Source organism: Euleptes europaea, chromosome 4 (assembly GCF_029931775.1).
Source record: "Euleptes europaea isolate rEulEur1 chromosome 4, rEulEur1.hap1, whole genome shotgun sequence".
NCBI lineage: Eukaryota > Metazoa > Chordata > Lepidosauria > Squamata > Sphaerodactylidae > Euleptes > Euleptes europaea.
The window spans coordinates 70,370,588-70,389,246 of NC_079315.1; the positions used below are offsets into that span (position 1 = coordinate 70,370,588).

The window sequence follows — 18,659 nt, forward strand, 5'->3', positions numbered from 1 at the left end:
AACCTATTGTCGAAGGCTTTCACGGTCATAGTTCATTGGTTCTTGTAGGTTATCCGGGCTGTGTGACCGTGGTCATGGTATTTTCTTTCCTGACGTTTCGCCAGCAGCTGTGGCAGGCATCTTCAGAGGAGTAACACTGAAGGACAGTGTCTCTCAGTGTCAAGTGTGTAGGAAGAGTAATATATAGTCAGAAAGGGGTTGGGTTTGAGCTGAGTCATTGTCCTGCAAAAAGTATCAAAGGTAATGTGCTAATCATTGTCCTGTAAGTATCAAGATAATGTGCTAATGAGGGTGTGGTATGTTAATATGGAACCATTGTATCCTGAAGTGATCGGTTAATGTGTGAAATCCAAAGCTAATCCACATGGTTATTGTGGACTGTAGTCTTCTAAAAACCTCCAGACTAACAAAGGCAACAGTCCACAATAGCCATGCGGATTAGCTTTGGATTTCACACATTAACCGATCACTTCAGGATACAATGGTTCCATATTAACGTACCACACCCTCATTAGCACATTATCTTGATACTTACAGGACAATGATTAGCACATTACCTTTGATACTTTTTGCAGGACAATGATTCAGCTCAAACCCAACCCCTTTCTGACTATATATTACTACTCCTACACACTTGACACTGAGAGACACCATCCTTCAGTGTTACTCCTCTGAAGATGCCTGCCACAGCTGCTGGCGAAACGTCAGGAAAGAAAATACCAAGACCACGGTCACACAGCCCGGATAACCTACAAGAACCAATGAACTCAACCATTTGTCTCTTCTGTACTAAGGAGTGAGGGCGGAGCTTCCTTTTTCATACCGATCCGCTGTCCTCGTTCCCCCCTGTTGAAATGTAGATTGCAAATTCCTCTGGAGAGAGACTTGTCCTTTTAAAAGAAAATGTGCACTGCTCTGTAACTTGCCATGGGCATGCTAGGACGATAATAATTCAGCCTCCGTAGCCTTCCATGCCGTCTTTCTCTGCACTTCTGCGCTTTCCACAGCTCCCCGAGGCATGGAAGCAACAGGTGAAGCGTCCCTTACGGACTGCCTCTCAACGTCGGGAAACGCTGCACCCGTTGGATTTCTGCCTGGCAGGGAAGTATAAGGGGAAAAGGCAGCCGCGACCCTAGTGAGGTGTGCTGGACTGGGGGGGGGGGCGGTCCTGGCGCGCGGCGTCCTGCTGGGAGGCCAGGAAGGGCGACCGCGCGGCTTCCCGGCCCCCTCCGCGGCTGAGGCGTGCGGGGGACGCGGCCTTGCCGTGCCGCCTCGCCGCGCCGAGCGAGGAAGAGGCCCCGAGCGCGTCGCGCCAACCGCCTCGGCGGGCTCGGCCGACAAAGGCCCCGCCTCAATTGTGCCGTGGGCGTGGTTGCCAGGCGGCCCCGCCCCTCCCTCGCCCCGCCCCCGCCCACCGCCGGAGAGTTTCCTTTGGGGGCAGAGGCAGCAGCTGCTGGGCGCCTCGTAGCCGCTGGGCGCGCGCTCTCTCGCTCTCTTTCTCCCCCCCCTTCCCTCGCGGGGAGGGCGGACCGACCGACCGAGCCGTTCCGAGAGTCAGCCGGCGAGGAGGAGGAGGAGGGTCGGCGGCACGCGCGCGCGCGACCGGGCACCTTCGACCCTACGGCCCGGCGGCGGTGGCGGCGGCGGCTCCAGGATGGAGGGAGACCGCCTGGAACCCGCCGTGAGTGGCCCTGAGGGGGGGGGAGACCGGGGGGGGGAGGAGCGGCCCGTCTCCGGTCGGCCGGGGTGACACGGGAGGCGCGGCGCGGGGTTCTGAGGGAGAGTGCGGGGAGGGCTCTGCAAGCGGTGTGACCCCCCCGCCCCCGCCCCCGCCCCCAGGAGAGCCAGGATCCCGCTTCTCACGGGTCGAGGCGAGGGAGGATCCCGGTTCCCCTTCTCTTGAGGCGGCTGTGGAAAGAGGGCGCCGGAATAGGTGACCCACCTCCCTCCGCTCTCTCGGAGAGTTTGCCTTGTGTGTGTGTGGGGGGGGGCTGCTCCTTTGCCCTACTGGGAAACTGCCGCGCGTCTCTCTCTCTCTGTGTGTTTAATGTAGAGAAACCTCAAGCGCTTGAGGACTTGGGCGTGTGCCTTCCTCCTACCGGAGCTTTGTGCAAACTCATCCTCCTGCTGCAGTTGTCCACTTGGTGGACTCTGCCCTAAGGAGGAGCTGTCAGTTGCTGCAGTCTAGCCAGGGGCGCTGGAAATCTTTTAGGAACGAGCGTGCTGCTTCTGCAAAGGACACACGCGAAGTGCTGATAATAGTGTGTGAGGGCGGTACTGGTGCTGGGAGGCTGTGGTTTCTGGCTGTTCGGTGCATGCACACACGTAGGTGCGTGTCTGCGCCACACCCAAACTTCGTAGATGCGAAATTCGTAGGTGCACACATATAGATGCATCACAGTGGGTAGCCGTGTTAGTCCGTCTGCAGTAGTAGAAAAGGGCAAGAGTCCAGTAGCACCTTAAAGACTAACAAGAATATTTTCTGGTATTCTCTTTCGTGAGCCACAGCTCATACCCTACCAGAAAATATTTTTGTTAGTCTTTAAGGTGCTACTGGACTCTTGCCCTTTTCTACTACATATAGATGCATGTCTGTGTCATGCCCAAAATTCGTAGTGTTGAAGCTCAATTCACTCCTGCAAGACTCGTGGTAGATTAAGGAGAACAATTATGGTGCCGCAGAACTGGCTGATGTTCAGGAATCCCAGATCTGATGTCTGTAGCCCATATTAATTTGGAAGTCTTTTTCTACACGCCAAGCATGCATTGGAAAAGTACAGGTTTACCATTCTGTAAATCACAGTGGTTAACTATGCCACATTAAAGGTCTTGGTCTTGAACACGTACACTGAGTAGCAATGCTTGTTAGCCACTGGCAGCTAGCTATGGAATGAACTGGGATGGCAACCTGGGATATTCTTCTGGATTGCTTTTGCAGAGCAGTCTTTTCATGTCGCTCAGACTGTTGCCAAATTACTAAAGGCTGGAGAATTGCAGATGGTATGATGGAAACATTACGCATAACGTAGGCGATTGTTATACTGTTCTGGCTGTTCACTGCATCTGCAGATTTTTGTAGAGCTTCAAAAACCCTGCTTGCTCAGAACAGCAGTTGCATGCGACTAAAGTGTGTGTGCACCTAGGAAGGGATGCCTCTGCCCTTTCCCTTCTCATCTTCATTAAAAACCATTGTCTCTGGCTAGCCACTGTATTGGTGACTTAATATACACAATGCCTGCTTCCTTCCCCCTTTTCTTGGAGGAGTGGAAGGTGTGGTTTTTGCTTCAGGAGAATGAATGGAGGGTCGATCATCACTCACTGAATGGTTGACAGCACAGTCCTACAAAGCTCTGTTCCCAAAAGGCAGGGCACTGCAGCGCCATCTCCTAATTTATTCAACCAGGCTATAACTTATTCTGACTGAATTGTAACTGGGACAAACAACTCTTCTCTGTTACTTAACAATGTGCTTTCTTATTCTTCACAATGCTTTTGAAGAGGGGCAGAGCAAACTGATACATACACACCAGAGTGTGTCTGTTTAAGATTATACTAGTAGCGTATTTCAAATACCGTCTTTCAAAATACCACTTTTCTAAGCAATGCATGGAAATAAAGTTAACAAATGTTGTAATATTAGTACTGTAATGTGCATAAGGATTTTTAGCAGTTATGTCTTGATTAGAGGGACATGTTGCGAAACAACGCACAGAGGCGTTGGAGTTTAACGCCACAAGAAGCTGAGACTGGCTTTAAAATTGGAGGAGATTTTCAGTGATTTATTCATTTATTTAGGATATTTTGTGCCACCTCTTCAGAGTCCAGCTTGAGGTAGCTTACAATTAAAGCAACATCACAATATAATTTTTTTTTAAAAGCCATTGGATATAACAGCATGAAAACTATTCATAAAACTGAAACAGACCATTAAAAAGCTGGTAATTAAAAGCCTGGGTAAAAAGGTGTATTTTGGCCTAATGCCTAAAAGAAAGTGAAATAGGTACTAGGAGAGCCTCAAGGGGGAGGGTGTTACAAAGGCAAGGTGCCACCACAGAAAATGCCCTGCCTCTAGTCGCTACCCCCTCACCTCTGAACGCGGGGCGGGGACACTGAGAGCACGGCTTGAGAGGTAGATTTTAATTGGCAGGTTGGATAGTAAGAGAGAAGGCAGTCCTTCAGGTACCTTGACCCCAAGCCATTTAGGGCCTTAAAGATAAGACCCAGCACTTTGAATTGTGCTTGGACATAAATAGGCAGCCACTGTAGATCTTGAGTTCAATGGCTTACATCAGGTAAGTATGTGTAGAATGGCAGCTGTAGTAAGTTTTTACTGTTTTGAGGGGGGGGTGAAGTCTGAAAAATAAGAAGTACCTTCCTGGTAGTTTTCTGAGGGGTACCTTTTGCATGTGTATTTTGGGTTTATTTCCTTCTATACAGTGCCCCCCGCCCACCATTCGGAGAGGAACATGTGCACAGGGGGAGTACCATATGTCCTTCAGCAGCAGATCTCTTATTTACAGTGCAAGCAAATGCATCGGATGAATCACCTGAAGTTTATTCATTAACTTTCAGTTTACAGCTAGTGATGTAAATAGGAAAGAAAGTCTTATGCTTCTACCCAACCACGCAGTTCTGAAGACTCAAGGGCACTTGCGTTCTTTTAAGACGTGTTGGTAAGTTCTGCTGATTCCCCCTTTTTGCTGCATCCCGTTAAAATTGTATTCCTGGCAGTCTGTAGATCCTCAGGAGCAGCACAGTGGGGGCAGCAGGGAGATGGAGGAATTGGCAGAATTCACTGCTTCCTCTTAAGTGCCCTTAAGTCTTTGAATTGTGCTTGGATATGGGCTACGGTAAGTCTCAATGCTGCAGTTGCACCCTCTCTTTATTCATGCCAGTTTAGTACCACCCTACTCTGTCTTTTTCATGCCCCTTCTTTAAAGAAACAAATGTGAAATAATAAAGTACCTCTGGACATGTATAGAGTGTTTTTTACAGTCCTGATGTACTTAACAAGCAGGACTTCTTTTGGTACAGATAGTTGGGCTTCCATACAGGTCTGTGTTCTGGTACCTCTTTTTTTTTGAATGAACACTGTCTCACACCCTTTGACTAAATTCTGAAGTAAGTCCAATCCCCCTCCACCAAAACATTAACAAAAAAGGATGCAAGAACACCATTCCTGATTGCAGTTACTCATTTTTCTCCCTCTTTACAATACTAAATCAGAACAGCAACAATTATGTTGGCTTTAGTTATAATAAGAGTTGTCTTTAAAGCAGCTCTGTGTTTGAATACACCGAGGATGGATTCCTATATGTTACAATAAATTGAGGTTTCTGCAACATATGCTGGTTAGTTACTAGACCTAAATAAGAAATCGTGGGTTGTATATAAAACTCGGCTTGTCTGTTTTTTGGATCTTTATGTCAAGTTTGTGCTCAACAAACTGGATGTAATTTGGATGTCACACTAAGCCTGCAATTAGTACAAACTTTGATTAAGAAATTGGCTACTAATCCTAGTTTGAAATCCTGGTTTGGTGCCAACTGACAAATCCATTTGTAGGACCGCCTGCACGTAGATATCACAACTAATGAAGGTTTGATGAGGCACAGTTTATCGTGATGTCTGGCTATATCCTGAACCTAAGGCGGAAATTTTTTAAACATTTGCAAGAAGGTTTTATTAAATTATCTGAAATGAAATGAATACACACTATTTTGGTATATAGTCTTTTTTCTTTTTATTCTATCTTGTTTTCTTCCAGGTTACCATTAAGAATATTGAACGAGAACTCATCTGCCCAGCATGCAAGGAATTATTTACCCATCCGCTTATTCTCCCTTGTCAACATAGTATCTGCCACAAATGTGTAAAAGAAATTCTCTACTTCACACTTGAAGATTCGTTCAATGATGCTGCCTCCGAGACTTCCAATCAAAGTAGTCCTCGTATCCGAATTAGTTCACCTAGCATGGATAGAATTGACAGGGCTAGTAGATCAGGTATGTACAAGAAGCCCTGCTTCATCAGCACAAAGTCTGAGTAGTGGAATTTGTTTGTAAGTAGTCAAAGCATTCAAAAAACTGTAACATCCCTTGTAACTCTTTAATGATCATCAAGTGTTCTTAGAACATATGTTCTGAGCGAAACAGGTTCCATATAGTTTCATCAAGCCATTCTAGTAAGTTGTGACTGCTTGATGAGACACCACTTTGCTTAGAATATACCTTGTTTTATACTGTTCTAATTTCTGCTCTTGCAATTGGTGTTCATTGCCATTTTTTATCTTAATTCTTTTTCTACCTGGGAGTAAGGTAGACTAGTGTGACTAGAACTGTGTTCCCTGATTGTTTCTCAATTATACATAGTTTCACCACCAGTGCAGTGCTGAAATTCTTCCCATAACCAACTAAAATAACTCATTGTCTAGCATTCTTTCTTGTCGTGAACTTCACTGATGTTACTGTGATAGATGCTAAATTCTTCAGAATATCTTCTGTGAATATCTACATATATGAGATTTTATTCAATAGAGAAATGTTAATGCTGTTACATCAGCTCTTCCTACACTGCTGTTCTGCAACTAGTTAGTTGGCCTTGGATTGTTGAGCTGAGGGTTACAATTTACTTCCTCAGAAGAAGTGTTCTGTGGGTCCAAGCTAATAATAAATAGTTGAAACGTGTTAAAATAATGAAGAAAGGTAACCCCTTCTTGCAGTCAGATACGTTGAAAACTTTCTGTTGTTATTAGAGGACTTTGTATTATGAAGTAGTGTTTCCTTATCTCATGTCTCGTAATAGTTGTGCTGCCTGATCCGATGCAGGTTCACCTGGATAAGTAAATGTGAACAGAATTGCAACAAGCCGTTATTCTGTTCTACACTATTTAACTGCAGTGGGAAAGAGGACAACTGGTACTTTATCTTGGGTATATCATGATAGACTGTTAGAGAATCCTTTCTGTTTTTTAAAACAGCTCTCTGTTCATTGTTTACAGCTTCGCAGAGGAGGTCTCTTGGGTGGAGAGGTAGAAATGCTTAACTTTTGTATAAATGTAGATAGTGTAGTACTTGGATCTTATTATCTTTGACCTATATAGTTCTTTAAACATCAGTGGTCAAACTTAGCAAGTGGCTACAGACAATACTATTGGGGGGAAGGGCAATTACTTTGATTTTTGTGAAACAGATTCAAAGGTGAACTGGATTCCCATGTGTAAATGTCTCTCTGTGTGCAATCTAAAATTCATACAAATAAAAATCCCTCTGAAATATGTTATACTGGCCTTTTTATTGGGCTTTGATATGATGATTCCATTTCTTGTAAAGTCATAGTTTGTAGTAAGATGAGGATTAGTGATGTAATATATTCTGATCTAGTGCATTGCATTATGAAAGGAAGAATATTGCCCTCCAATGGCAATTGTACTAAAATGACGTACTGTTCTCTGGTTGCCTTAAACCCATACTTCTGGGAACAGTGATGCATGATTGCACCATTGATTTTAGTTGGCGGGATTACAGATACCCTTTAGGTTGTTTCAGAGGCTATTGTTAGCCTTCCATCGATCTCTGCTCATGTGCCATTTCAAAACTTCATATGGCAGGACTGTGCCTGTAATAATAATGCTAGCTATTACTACTGCTGAACCAGCATATGTGCTGGATCTATTACTTCTATAGTTTTGGCCCCGAGTTCAATCCCCAACCTCTCTATTTAAATGGACCAGGTAGTAGGTGATGTGAAAGACCTGTGATTCTGGAGAGCTTCTGCTAGTCTGAGTAGGCAATACTGACCTTGTTGAATCAGTGGTGTGATTCAGTGTAAAACAGCTTAATGTGTTCAATCTCACTCTCTTCTCATGAAAGGCCTACATAAGTATCCTGGATTCAGCCATGTCAATTGTTGTGTATGAAACTATGCACAAATGCAAAAGCTTTGCACTGATTGTTCATGTCAGTTTCTTTATTCTCAAGTCAATTTTATGAGGAGGATTGCATTTCAGAAAGTTTGGAATTGGAAACAGTTTACAGTACTAGATTGAGGAATACATTTTATTTATCTTTAAAGCAGTAGTTCGCAGTCTGTGGGTCAGGGCTCCAAAAGTGAATCAAGGCTCTCTTAAAAGCTGGGTTGTGAAGGAGGTAGAGATGTAGAATGAACTAGGAGAGGATATTCTGGGAGGCTTGATGACAAATTTGAGTTTGCATAATATTTGAAATGGCCATGAAATACAGCCTATTGCTCTATAATGGAATGTAATTTTAAATACTAAACCCCCAAAAAATCAAATATAAACTTGTTCAGTATTAATTGATATAAGATTTCCATGCTTTATGTTGGAGAGGGGGAAAGTAGCATGGAGTTACTTTACTAATGGGGTCCTGAAAAGTACCATAAGCTTAGAAGAAACTTCAAAAGGTTTGAGAACCACTGCTTTACAGGAGACCAAAGCTGAGTATCTTGTATCAAAATATGTGTCACTGAAACTTAGTAAACTTAAAATTCTCAGTTTGTGAATATTCATGCTTTCTGTAACTCAATTTTCTTGTGTCAAAGATCATTAAGAAAAATTTTGTATCTGATGATAGCAAAAAATTCATTTATAAACTATACATGAATCCAGTTGACCTTAAAATGTTCACTTTTAAAAAATCTCCACCGTTTTTCCCCCATGGTCCTTCATAATGCTGGTGATATCATTGTATCTAAACAATTAAGTCAAATTCAATATTTTTAATCCCTTTTCTAGCTATTCTGATATTTATTGTTCTAAGTTACACTTCAGAATGCTGAGCATGCTTTTTTGGACACAACTCATTGCACATTTTGGACTGGGCTTGCCGGAGAGCTGCCATGATTTCTAGCAGTCAGTCATGTGGGAAGCAGAATTGGGAAGGTGGTACTGAATATGTGTATATGTATAGAAAGAACTGTGTATATGTGTAGAACTTGTTGGTCAAGTTCTGCACATATACACAGGAGAAAACATTGAGTAGAGAACAGCTCTTCTCAGCCACTGGATCCAAAATACGATTGAAGTAATGGAAGGCGAATGAAGAATAAACAGTTCTCATTAGCCCTTTTAAGAGAGTTCTAAGGAATTCATTATCAGAATCAAATATGGAGAACAATATGGAGGTATTTGTGTCTCCTTTAATTATAGCCTTTTTTCAGTTAGGTAGGACATAATAATAACTTCTAAATACTCTACAAAAGTACAACATATGCATGACTTAGTTACTGGTCTGAGCAAAGATTACCGTACATGAAAAGGGATGGAAAATCTTGGATCTTGTGGATTTATTTATTATTTGCATGGTGTCACCAGTATGTACATTAAATAATGTTTTCATTATCATACTTTAACTTTTAAGTGACTGAACAATAAGGCTCACAGGTGTCAGCACTAAGAGAGCATGCTGTTGGCTGAGCATTTCAGATTGCATTGTCTAAACTTGACCACGACACTGTTATGTGTAACTTACTTTGGATTTTTTCTTTGCCTGTGTAATTGTCAAATAGCTTGAGTTGGAGTGACAATGGATGGCCTGCTGTCCTAATCAGCATTAGGCTGTTTTAGTGCATTCTTCTTGCATGTTGCATGTTACATCATTCCTATTCTCAGACTTAAGTTCTTCAAATTGCATGTGGCATGCTTAATGTATGTTTCAAAAAAGGTTTTAAATTAATCATTATTTTGTATCATGCATGTGCTGCTCATATCCTTGTTGCAGGGTTTTCTGAGATTGAATCTACTTTAACTACAAGCATAATTTTAGTTTGTTTATAGTTTGGGATAGACTATAAATATAATGTAATTATAATCACTATAATTACATATTTTTCTATGACATGTAGAGTAGTGATCTTTCTGAGGTTTTCCTGGAGCATTTTATGGGGCAAACATCTTTGTATCACTTATTTGCTCTTAATTTTAGAACATGGTTTTGAGTTTTGAAATGTACATGTGTAACCAATATAAAAGTATATTTTAAGTCAATGATGTTCCACTACAAGGAACATGATGATATTTTCTAAAAATTGTGTACCACCCTCTTAATATACAGTTTTTGATTTAGGCAAATGCCAGACTGACAGTTGTCAGATGTTGACCAGCTGATTGGATTGGAGTCACTTGAATGTTGGAATGTTACCATATGCAAAAAAGTTTGTGTTTCTTGTCTCTATGGGTTGTTCACATTGGATTGGACACTGGTTGCCATCTTGAGAATCCCATTTTTCATCTTTTAAGAAACAAGGTTCTTACAGCTTGGGGGACTAATTTAAAAATATGAGTAATAAAACCCCAGAAACCAGTAACTTCCACAGATTTCCGATTTTTCTCCAAAGTAGCTGCAGCTTGGTATACAGCCTTGGCTGATAGTTTGATATTTAGTATTCAAAGAGGGCTCTATTCCCGGCTGGTCCAAGTCATTCATGCTTACATTGGCAGCTATATATTTCTCAAGTTTGAAATAAAAATCCATCCTTACATGCAGATGACATAATTTTGGTTATGATCCAGGAAGATACGCATTCGAGAATGAAATCAACCCATTCACCTGCTCAGTGTGAGAACAGGATTTGATAACTAGCCTTCATATTGAGGAAATCTTTCCATAACTGGGGTTCCTTTGTTTAGATTTCATTGTTGCCATCTCCCAATATTGCAGTCAACATGCATCTTCCAGCCTTTCACAGCCATTTGGATGTAAGGGGAATTGTGAAAGCCTATGAAGTGAGCTTCAGCTGAACAATGAGTTGCCATATCCAAATATTTATCCCATGTATTATGTTCATTCCAATATGGTTTTATTAGGCAAATTCCCCTCATCTTACACATTGGTGAAAGGGTTGATGGAAGTAGGCAGTGCCGGATTTACATATAAGCGAAACAAGCTATAGCTTAGGGCCCCACCCTTTTGGGCCCCCCCAAAAAATGTAAAGGAAAAAAAACCTGGATGTACGTTTCCAAAATATAAGATAAAAAACAAAATAAAACCTATATACAGCAACAGTGTTTTGTGTTGTGTAGGCTCCTATGATGTAAGTAATGGGCCCCGCCTGCTAGCCTGCTCCCTAAAATATCACTGGTTTGCTCATTTCTATATATAGGGTGCCTACATTCTGCATGGACAACAATTACTTTGATAAAATTCATATTTTGTTATGTGCAAATGGCTTTAGATACCTATTAGGTCCATAAATTACCATATAGCATATATTCAACACAAAAAACAGCGACAGTTTGTTGTTTGCAAAGGACAGCGGGACATATAAAGGGCCCCATTACCTTCAGTAGCTTAGGGCCTCATCAAACCTAAATCCGGCCCTGGAAGTAGGTTTACACTTTGGCCAGTTCTGCTGGGCAAACTCCTGCCCATGCTGCCTCATCCCCACTGGTGCTCAAATGACAGGTGAGGAGGTAAATGGGAAGGGAAACGGATGTCAATTGATGATACAACACTCTAGGAATTCCTCAAAACTGTATGGTAAAACAATAGAGTGTTGGTGAAGCCTGGAAGTGATGTCACAATGTTGATCAATGCTTCCCCTCCCCATTCTCTGCCCTCAAATGTTCCCATGGATTGAGGGCAGAAGCCTGGCAACCCTAGTCAGAAGATGAGATATCCCTGGGTTGTCCTGTTTACAAAGATGAGCAATTTGAACATGTTATTTAGAGGAGTAACATTTGTACAGTTCCACTTTGAATGGTATTTACTAAACAGAATTTGGAATTTATATTCCTGAACAAGCATCTAGCAGGTAGAACTTATTTGCTTCTTGATCTATCAGGCCATTTACCTCACTGTATTGTAACTCAACCAGATTCTGCCATCCACACAGGTTGGAAACGCAATTCATTGACTCCTAGGACAACTACTTTCCCTTGCCCTGGATGCCGGCATGACATAGATCTGGGAGAGCGTGGCATCAATGGCCTCTTTCGCAACTTCACTTTGGAAACTATAGTGGAGCGATACAGGCAGGCAGCAAGGGCAGCTACAGCTATTATGTGTGATCTGTGTAAACCCCCACCGCAAGAATCCACAAAGAGCTGCATGGATTGTAGTGCAAGTTATTGTAACGAATGCTTCAAAATACATCATCCCTGGGGAACTTCAAAAGCCCAGCATGAATATGTAGGACCAACTACCAACTTCAGGCCAAAGGTAAGTAGCTTGTTTGAGATGGTTGCTACAGTGGTTGGGGAATGAACCCTAATGCGCACACATACCTACTATGTGTATAAGGTGTGTTTTGGAGAATGCTGTGTTGTAGTGGTGTAGTGGTTAAGATCAGTGGTTTGGAGCAGTGGACTAATCTGGAGAACCGGGTTTGATTCCCCACTCCACTTGATCGGCGGAGGCTAATCTGGTGAACTGGATTTGTTTCCCCACTCCTACACACGAAGCCAGCTGGGTGACCTTGGGCAAGTTACAGCTCTGTTAGAGCTCTCTCAGCCCCACCTACCTCACAGGGTATCTGTTGTGGAGAGGGGAAGGGAAGGTGATTGTAAGCTGGTTTGAGTCTCCCTTAAGTGGTAGAGAAAGTCGGCATATAAAAACCAACTCTTCTTCTCCTCCTCCTCCCTCTCCCCAGACTAGAATTTGGGTGACAACACCGTGCTGTGGTTTTTTCCTGAAAATAGTACTCTAGGATATGTTTACACTATTTTAAAATTCTTTCAGATGATACAAACACGTTAAGATCTAGCAGTGGCTCAAATTTCCTTTTTGGTAGGATTACTTATGTAGATTGAAGTTGCGGTTTTATTTTATTCATTTTATTTTTGATGTTTGCTCAGCTAGCATTAACAGACTAGGTTATGGGAGTAGGTATTGATAGTGTTTGAATGTGACTATGGACTTAAAAAATGTTTAGTATCTTTTTGCTGTGTTTTACTTCTGGTTTCAGTTCAGAAGCATGTTGCAAGAGCAACAATTACAAGTTAAACCAAGTTGAAATAAAATACCCATTTTGACATTACGTAATCATAAGGCAACATATATTAATTACCTCGGGCTTTATCTATTTATGACCATTTAGAAAAAAACGTCCATCACTCAGGACTGTAAAATCTTCATTATAATTACATATGCAAAAGTACTCATGCTTGTATTTGAGGTTTTAAAACTGTAGGTTTTTACTTAAGTACATGTAATATAAATGGTTGCATATACTTGTCCAAGTGTTTGTGTGAATTATTGAGGAATGGCCTTTGTGAAATAAACTTTGAAGTAACTTGATCATGCTGAGTTCAGCTCTGGGAAGCTTGTGGTAGATTTGAGGAGAATAATATGACTATATTTTTTAAAAGAGGAATCACCAATGAGGTCTAGTAGCTTGGGCTACCTAAACACTTCTGGTAGCTTCAAGAACTGAATAAAAACAATCAATGTGCAAGTCTGATAATGCATTTTTAAACTATTTAAGAAGATTTTACCTTTTCACGACCTTTGATAAATGGGAAAATATCACTAACCTCCCATTTTTCTTAAGTATGTGCAGTTTTTTATTAGCAGAAAAGGTACACTGTAGGTCTTGTAATTTATGTGCAGCTGGTATTCTTGTCCACTGCTAAGTGAGATGAAAACCAGGAGCTCAGGGAGGGAATAGTGATAACCAACAAAAAGGCAAATTAAGGTTAGATCTAGCTCACTCTACAGTGAATGAAACTGTATGTTGCACAGTAGTAACTCAGACACAACAGGGGTGACACTTTCCGCCAATAGTGGGTAACCCTAAGTCACATGACAGTCGTGATGTTTCACAATAAATAAGCCTTCCTTGGAAAATGGATGGCTGGTCACTGAGGTGAATGTATTCAACTGCATCATGGGTGGGGCTACATTTTTTTACCCCAGTGTGATCTGATAAGAATTTTTTTAAAAATTGCTGTCATCAAGCTTTGCTGCTATATCATAGAGTTAGTTGCATGCTGTTGTCTGGCTTTGGTGAAGATGGTCACAGACTTGTGTCCATGTGACAGTCTCCTACAGTATAGTATAAACATAACTTTTATATACACTGGGAAACAAAAAAGAAGTGTGTGACTCCTTATTGTGGTGGTCTGGAACCGAACCTGCAATATTTCCAAGGTATACTTGTAGTTCTGTAATTTTGGTTGGTCTTTCAAAAAAAAGCTGTTGCACAATTTTCTTGCAGTCATTAGGTGATTCAGTACAGGAAACTTCCTTTGGCTAACTAGCCCAGTCAGGGCAGAATTTAATATACCAGTATTTGGAATTAAAAATATGGCAGACTATATTCCAAGATTTCTATAGTATTTCACAAATAAGCAGCTGGCAACCTTCAGTTTCAAGGCAGTGTAGTGTGCTTATGAACTTTATTAAGGTTCTTTAGGGAATGTGTGTGTGTGTTAAGTGCCGTCAAGTCGTTTCTGACTCATGGCGACCCTATGAATCAATGTCCTCCAAAGTGTCCTATCCTTAAAAGCCTTGCTCAGATCTTGCAAATTGAGGGTCGTGGCTTCCTTTATAGAGTCAATCCATCTGGTCTTCCTCTTTTCCTGCTGCCTTCAACTTTTCCTAGCATGATTGTCTTTTCCAGTGACTCTTGTACTTTGGACATACTATGAGAAGACGACAGCCTCAGTTTAGTCATTTTAGCTTCTAGAGTCAGTTCAGGCTTGATTTGATCTAAAACCCACTAATTTTTTTTGGGGCGGTCCAGGATATCCGTAACACTCTCCTCCAACACCACATTTCAAAGGAATCTATTTTCTTCCTATCTTCCTGATGAAGAAGAAATTGAAAGTTTTTATGTAAGTGTTCAGGAAGAAATTGATCACACACCTAAACAAGATGTGCTGTTAATCTTAGGTAACTGGAATGCAAAAGTAGAAAACAGCAGAATCAAATGTTGTTGGCAGACTTGGGCTAGGAGCACAGAATGAAGCAGGAGAACGACTCATAGAATTCGGTGAAGACAACAATTTGTTCATTGCAAACACATGTTTCAGGCAACCAAATAGACGATTGTATACATGGACATCACCAGATGGCCAGTATATAAATCAAATAGATTACATAATTTAAAAAGCAGAAGATGGAGAAGCTCTATTCTCTTGTCCAAAACAAGACCAGGAGCTGACTGCGGTACAGATCATGAATTGTTAATATCGAATATCAAGATAAAGCTGAAGAAAAATACCAGAGCATTCATAGCGCCAAAATACAATCTAAGCAACATTCCTGAAGAGTTTAAAGACGATGTAAAGAACAGATTTGCATTACTTAGTTCAAATGACTGTAAACCAGAAGAACTATGGGTGGAAACTAGAGATATTATCAAGGAAGAGTGTGCAAAGTCTATTCCTGTAGCCAAAAGAAATTAAAAGTCTCGATGGATGACTGCGGAAACTTAAAATTGCTAAGGATAGACGAGAAGCAAAAGTAAAAGGTGACAGAAACAGAATCAAAAGTCTAAGTGCAGCATTCCAGCGACTTGCACGTAGAGACAAAGAGAACTATTATAATAACCAGTGTAAAGAAATAGAAGAGAACAACAACAAAGGAAGAACAAGGGATCTGTTCCACAAGATCCAAGAAATAAAAGGGAAATTTAAAGCACAGTTAGGCATGCTGAACGATCAACCTGGAAATACATTAACTGAACAGGACAAAATAAAGAAAAGGTGGGAAAAATACATTGAAGAGCTATACAGAAGAGATGAAAGGATGACAGATACCTTCCAAGAAGAATCTTTTGAAGAAGAACCTACAGTATTAGAAAGGTAAGTGAAAGCTGCACTGAGAGCAATTGGGAGAAACAAAGCACCAGGAGCAGATGGGATATCAATAGAGCTGTTCCAAGCCACAGAAACGGAGTCCTTTAAAATCTTGACAAGAATATGCCAACAAAAATGGAAAACAAAACAATGGCTCACAGACTGGAAACGATCAGTTTACATCCCTATTCCCAAGAAAGGAGATGTCAAAGATTGCAGCAACTATCGAACCATCACATTAATTTCTCATTAATTTCTCTTTTGGGAATATGACCTTATAATTCATTCACTAAGCTATATGGTGTGTGTGTGCTGCAGAAAGTGGTATTCAATTTCCTGAGAACATTATGCATCCAAACATGCAGTTCCTCTAACCAACAACACTTTGATTTGTGGGAAAAGGAGTGGCAATTTCTGCCAAGTTTCTTCTGTAGTATTTCTGTGGATCTGCTGATCCCCTCCTGGAGCAAAATTTGGGGGTGTGAGTGGTCTCAGTGAGCAGAAGCAGAAGTGGGAAGGCCCCTTCTGGGATGTATGTGAATGGTTGGTTACATACGCATTTCTCTTTCTCCAAAAAAATCAACTTTCTAGCATTTATAGCAGTGATAAGAATATACCATGCTTACTGAATGGTGAGATTTCTATGCCCTTCATAGTTGCGCTCTCCCTGAGAAATGAAACTATACAAAGCAAGGGAAATTTGCTGTACTGCCTGATGTGTACAGTCGAATAATTATGTTTTCTTGGTAGAGAAGGATTGGGTTGGTGTAGGCTTTTATTTGTTTTATTTATTTTGAACAGATGCATACTGATAGTTGGTTTTTTAGCTTTCATGGCTATAGAGATTATTTAGAAGTATATCTAATACCCAAAGGGTAGCACCCATTTGGATTAAAAAATCTACCCAATGGTCAGCCATGGCTACTATTTATGTTAGCCACTGGTGTTTATCCAGTATGCTAAAAAAAATGAAAACAACTCAAAATGCTGTCCAATACTGAGGCAATGAACCATCAGCTCCATTTGGAGGAGGTGGTGAAGGTAAAAGAAGGGGAGAGGTTAAAAGAGGACAGATACTCCCAGTGTTAACCTATATCACTGTTTTTGAGACACCTGTTGGCTTCCAGAGTGGCTGCTTCTGTTTTAGGATAAAACATGCGATAAAGTGATGAAAGCCCCTTCTGGCTGCATCTCTCACCATTGGGTTGTGTTGGGTTACTGCCTAGCTCACAATACAGTGGCTAAGAAACTTTCCTTATCAACTCAAAACCAGTTTACTCTTTCTCACATTTCTAGTTGCCTGAGAAGGAAAGGAGATCCCAAAATCCTAATGAATGCTTTGATGGCTGTTGCTGCTGCACAGCAGTGTCTTAATTTTTATTTGTCTTCCGGTGTCCCCATTGACATTATTTTCACAGTGGCATGACTGAGGATGTCCTCTCCTGTGCTTTAATTTAATGTCAAATATGGCCCATAGGGAAAAGGTGAGTGGGAATGAGAATTGTTCTTCCCCGTGAGGCTGTCTAATGAATCCTAAGATTAAAATTTGCCATGCAGACTACATCAGCCTATGCAGCTTAGTAAAACAAATGAGGTTATTTGCTTTCACAGTTTTATTGAGGTTTCATTTTCCAGATGGTTAGGAGCTTGCTTCTAGTTTCCAACATAGAAATAATTGTGGTTGCTTTCTTTCTTTCTTTCTTTCTTTCTTTTTTTTTTTACTTTTCCTAGATTCATTTAATTATTGATTTCAGTTTTATCCCATCCATTGTTCATGGAGGTCAGGACAGCTTACATGATCCCCCCCCCCATTTAATTCTCTTAGAAATCTTGTGAGGTAGGTTAGGCTGAGAGAGAGTAATCTGCCCAATGTTGCTCTCATGCCAGAATAGGGATTTGACCCTTGTTCTTCCCTGTCGTAGTCTGACATTGTAGATATCACATCACACAGGGCATCGCGTTCTCCTTTAAACTAAACATCAGTTTAAATCCCCCAAAACCCACAGATGTTCTTTGTACACAGTGGTCTTTCCTGCCCTCCTTCCTGCTGCAGCCTCCTGTGTTCTCAGAAAACCTCCTGATGTTTAGGGAGACCCTTTAATGACAAATGATGTGGCAAACAGAGATTGGGAAAAAAAACAACCCATGAGTGGAAGCGCCTGCCAGTGGTGCAAGTAACTCTTCAGACCTGTGCCTCTAACTGTGAAATAAATAACCAAGGTTTGTGCCAGCTGTTCAGAAAGGACAATCCTAAGGGAGATAGTGTTAATTGGATAAGTTCCCATTTGCCAAACTTCCGGAGGACAATGTACTCTTTCTGCTATAAAAACAACCAGATGGAATCCTGTAATTGCTAGTAATCCCCTTAAACGAATTAACCGTATAAAGTTAAATTTGAGGCTGTGGGGGTTTGCTATTCAAATCTAATGATAACATCTCTCAGTTGGCTAATAATTATAGAAATTGACAATTAGAATTGATATAATAAAAATTAAAAAGTAAACCTTGTAAGCGCTTATGTTAAACATATTTATTGACCTTCTGAGGAAAACAGAATATTGTGTGGCATTTAATGTTTCCCAGTACCTCCAGTATTGTGTAAAGACTGTTCACAATGCAGTTTTCTTGTGTAGAAAAAAAAAGATATTGAAGCAGGTAGATCATTGTAAGTTGGTGAGAGGCAAAGGTATATGTACAATTTAACTAGGTAGTTTCCATATGTAAAGTCTTTGAACTATTGAACACACAAGAAAATGTGTTGCCTTGGACAATTACTTCTTGGACTTTTGCAAGTCACTAATGGAAAATATGCTTTTTCGTCTTGCTGTTCTGTTTTCGTCTCACCATACATGAAGTGATTGCTTTCCCCCCCCCGAAGGGTAACTTGGTTTTTCATTGG

The 18,659-nt window shown here is 41.2% G+C and overlaps 1 protein-coding gene across 3 annotated transcripts in view; it reads left to right on the forward strand.

The window, feature by feature from the left end:
- Window positions 1-18,659, forward strand: part of TRIM36 (tripartite motif containing 36) — a 49,321-nt gene that overhangs the window by 15,768 nt on the left and 14,894 nt on the right. Inside the window, exons 1-3 of one of the 3 annotated variants that reach the window (XM_056848775.1) lie at window positions 1,645-1,681; window positions 5,768-6,005; window positions 11,836-12,179. In XM_056848775.1, the coding sequence (XP_056704753.1) occupies window positions 1,655-1,681; window positions 5,768-6,005; window positions 11,836-12,179 (609 nt within the window). In that variant the 5' untranslated portion in view covers window positions 1,645-1,654. Of the gene's footprint in view, window positions 1-1,644; window positions 1,682-5,767; window positions 6,006-11,835; window positions 12,180-18,659 lie in introns of those variants that run through there. The other 2 variants (XM_056848776.1, XM_056848774.1) reach the window with 2 other exon arrangements.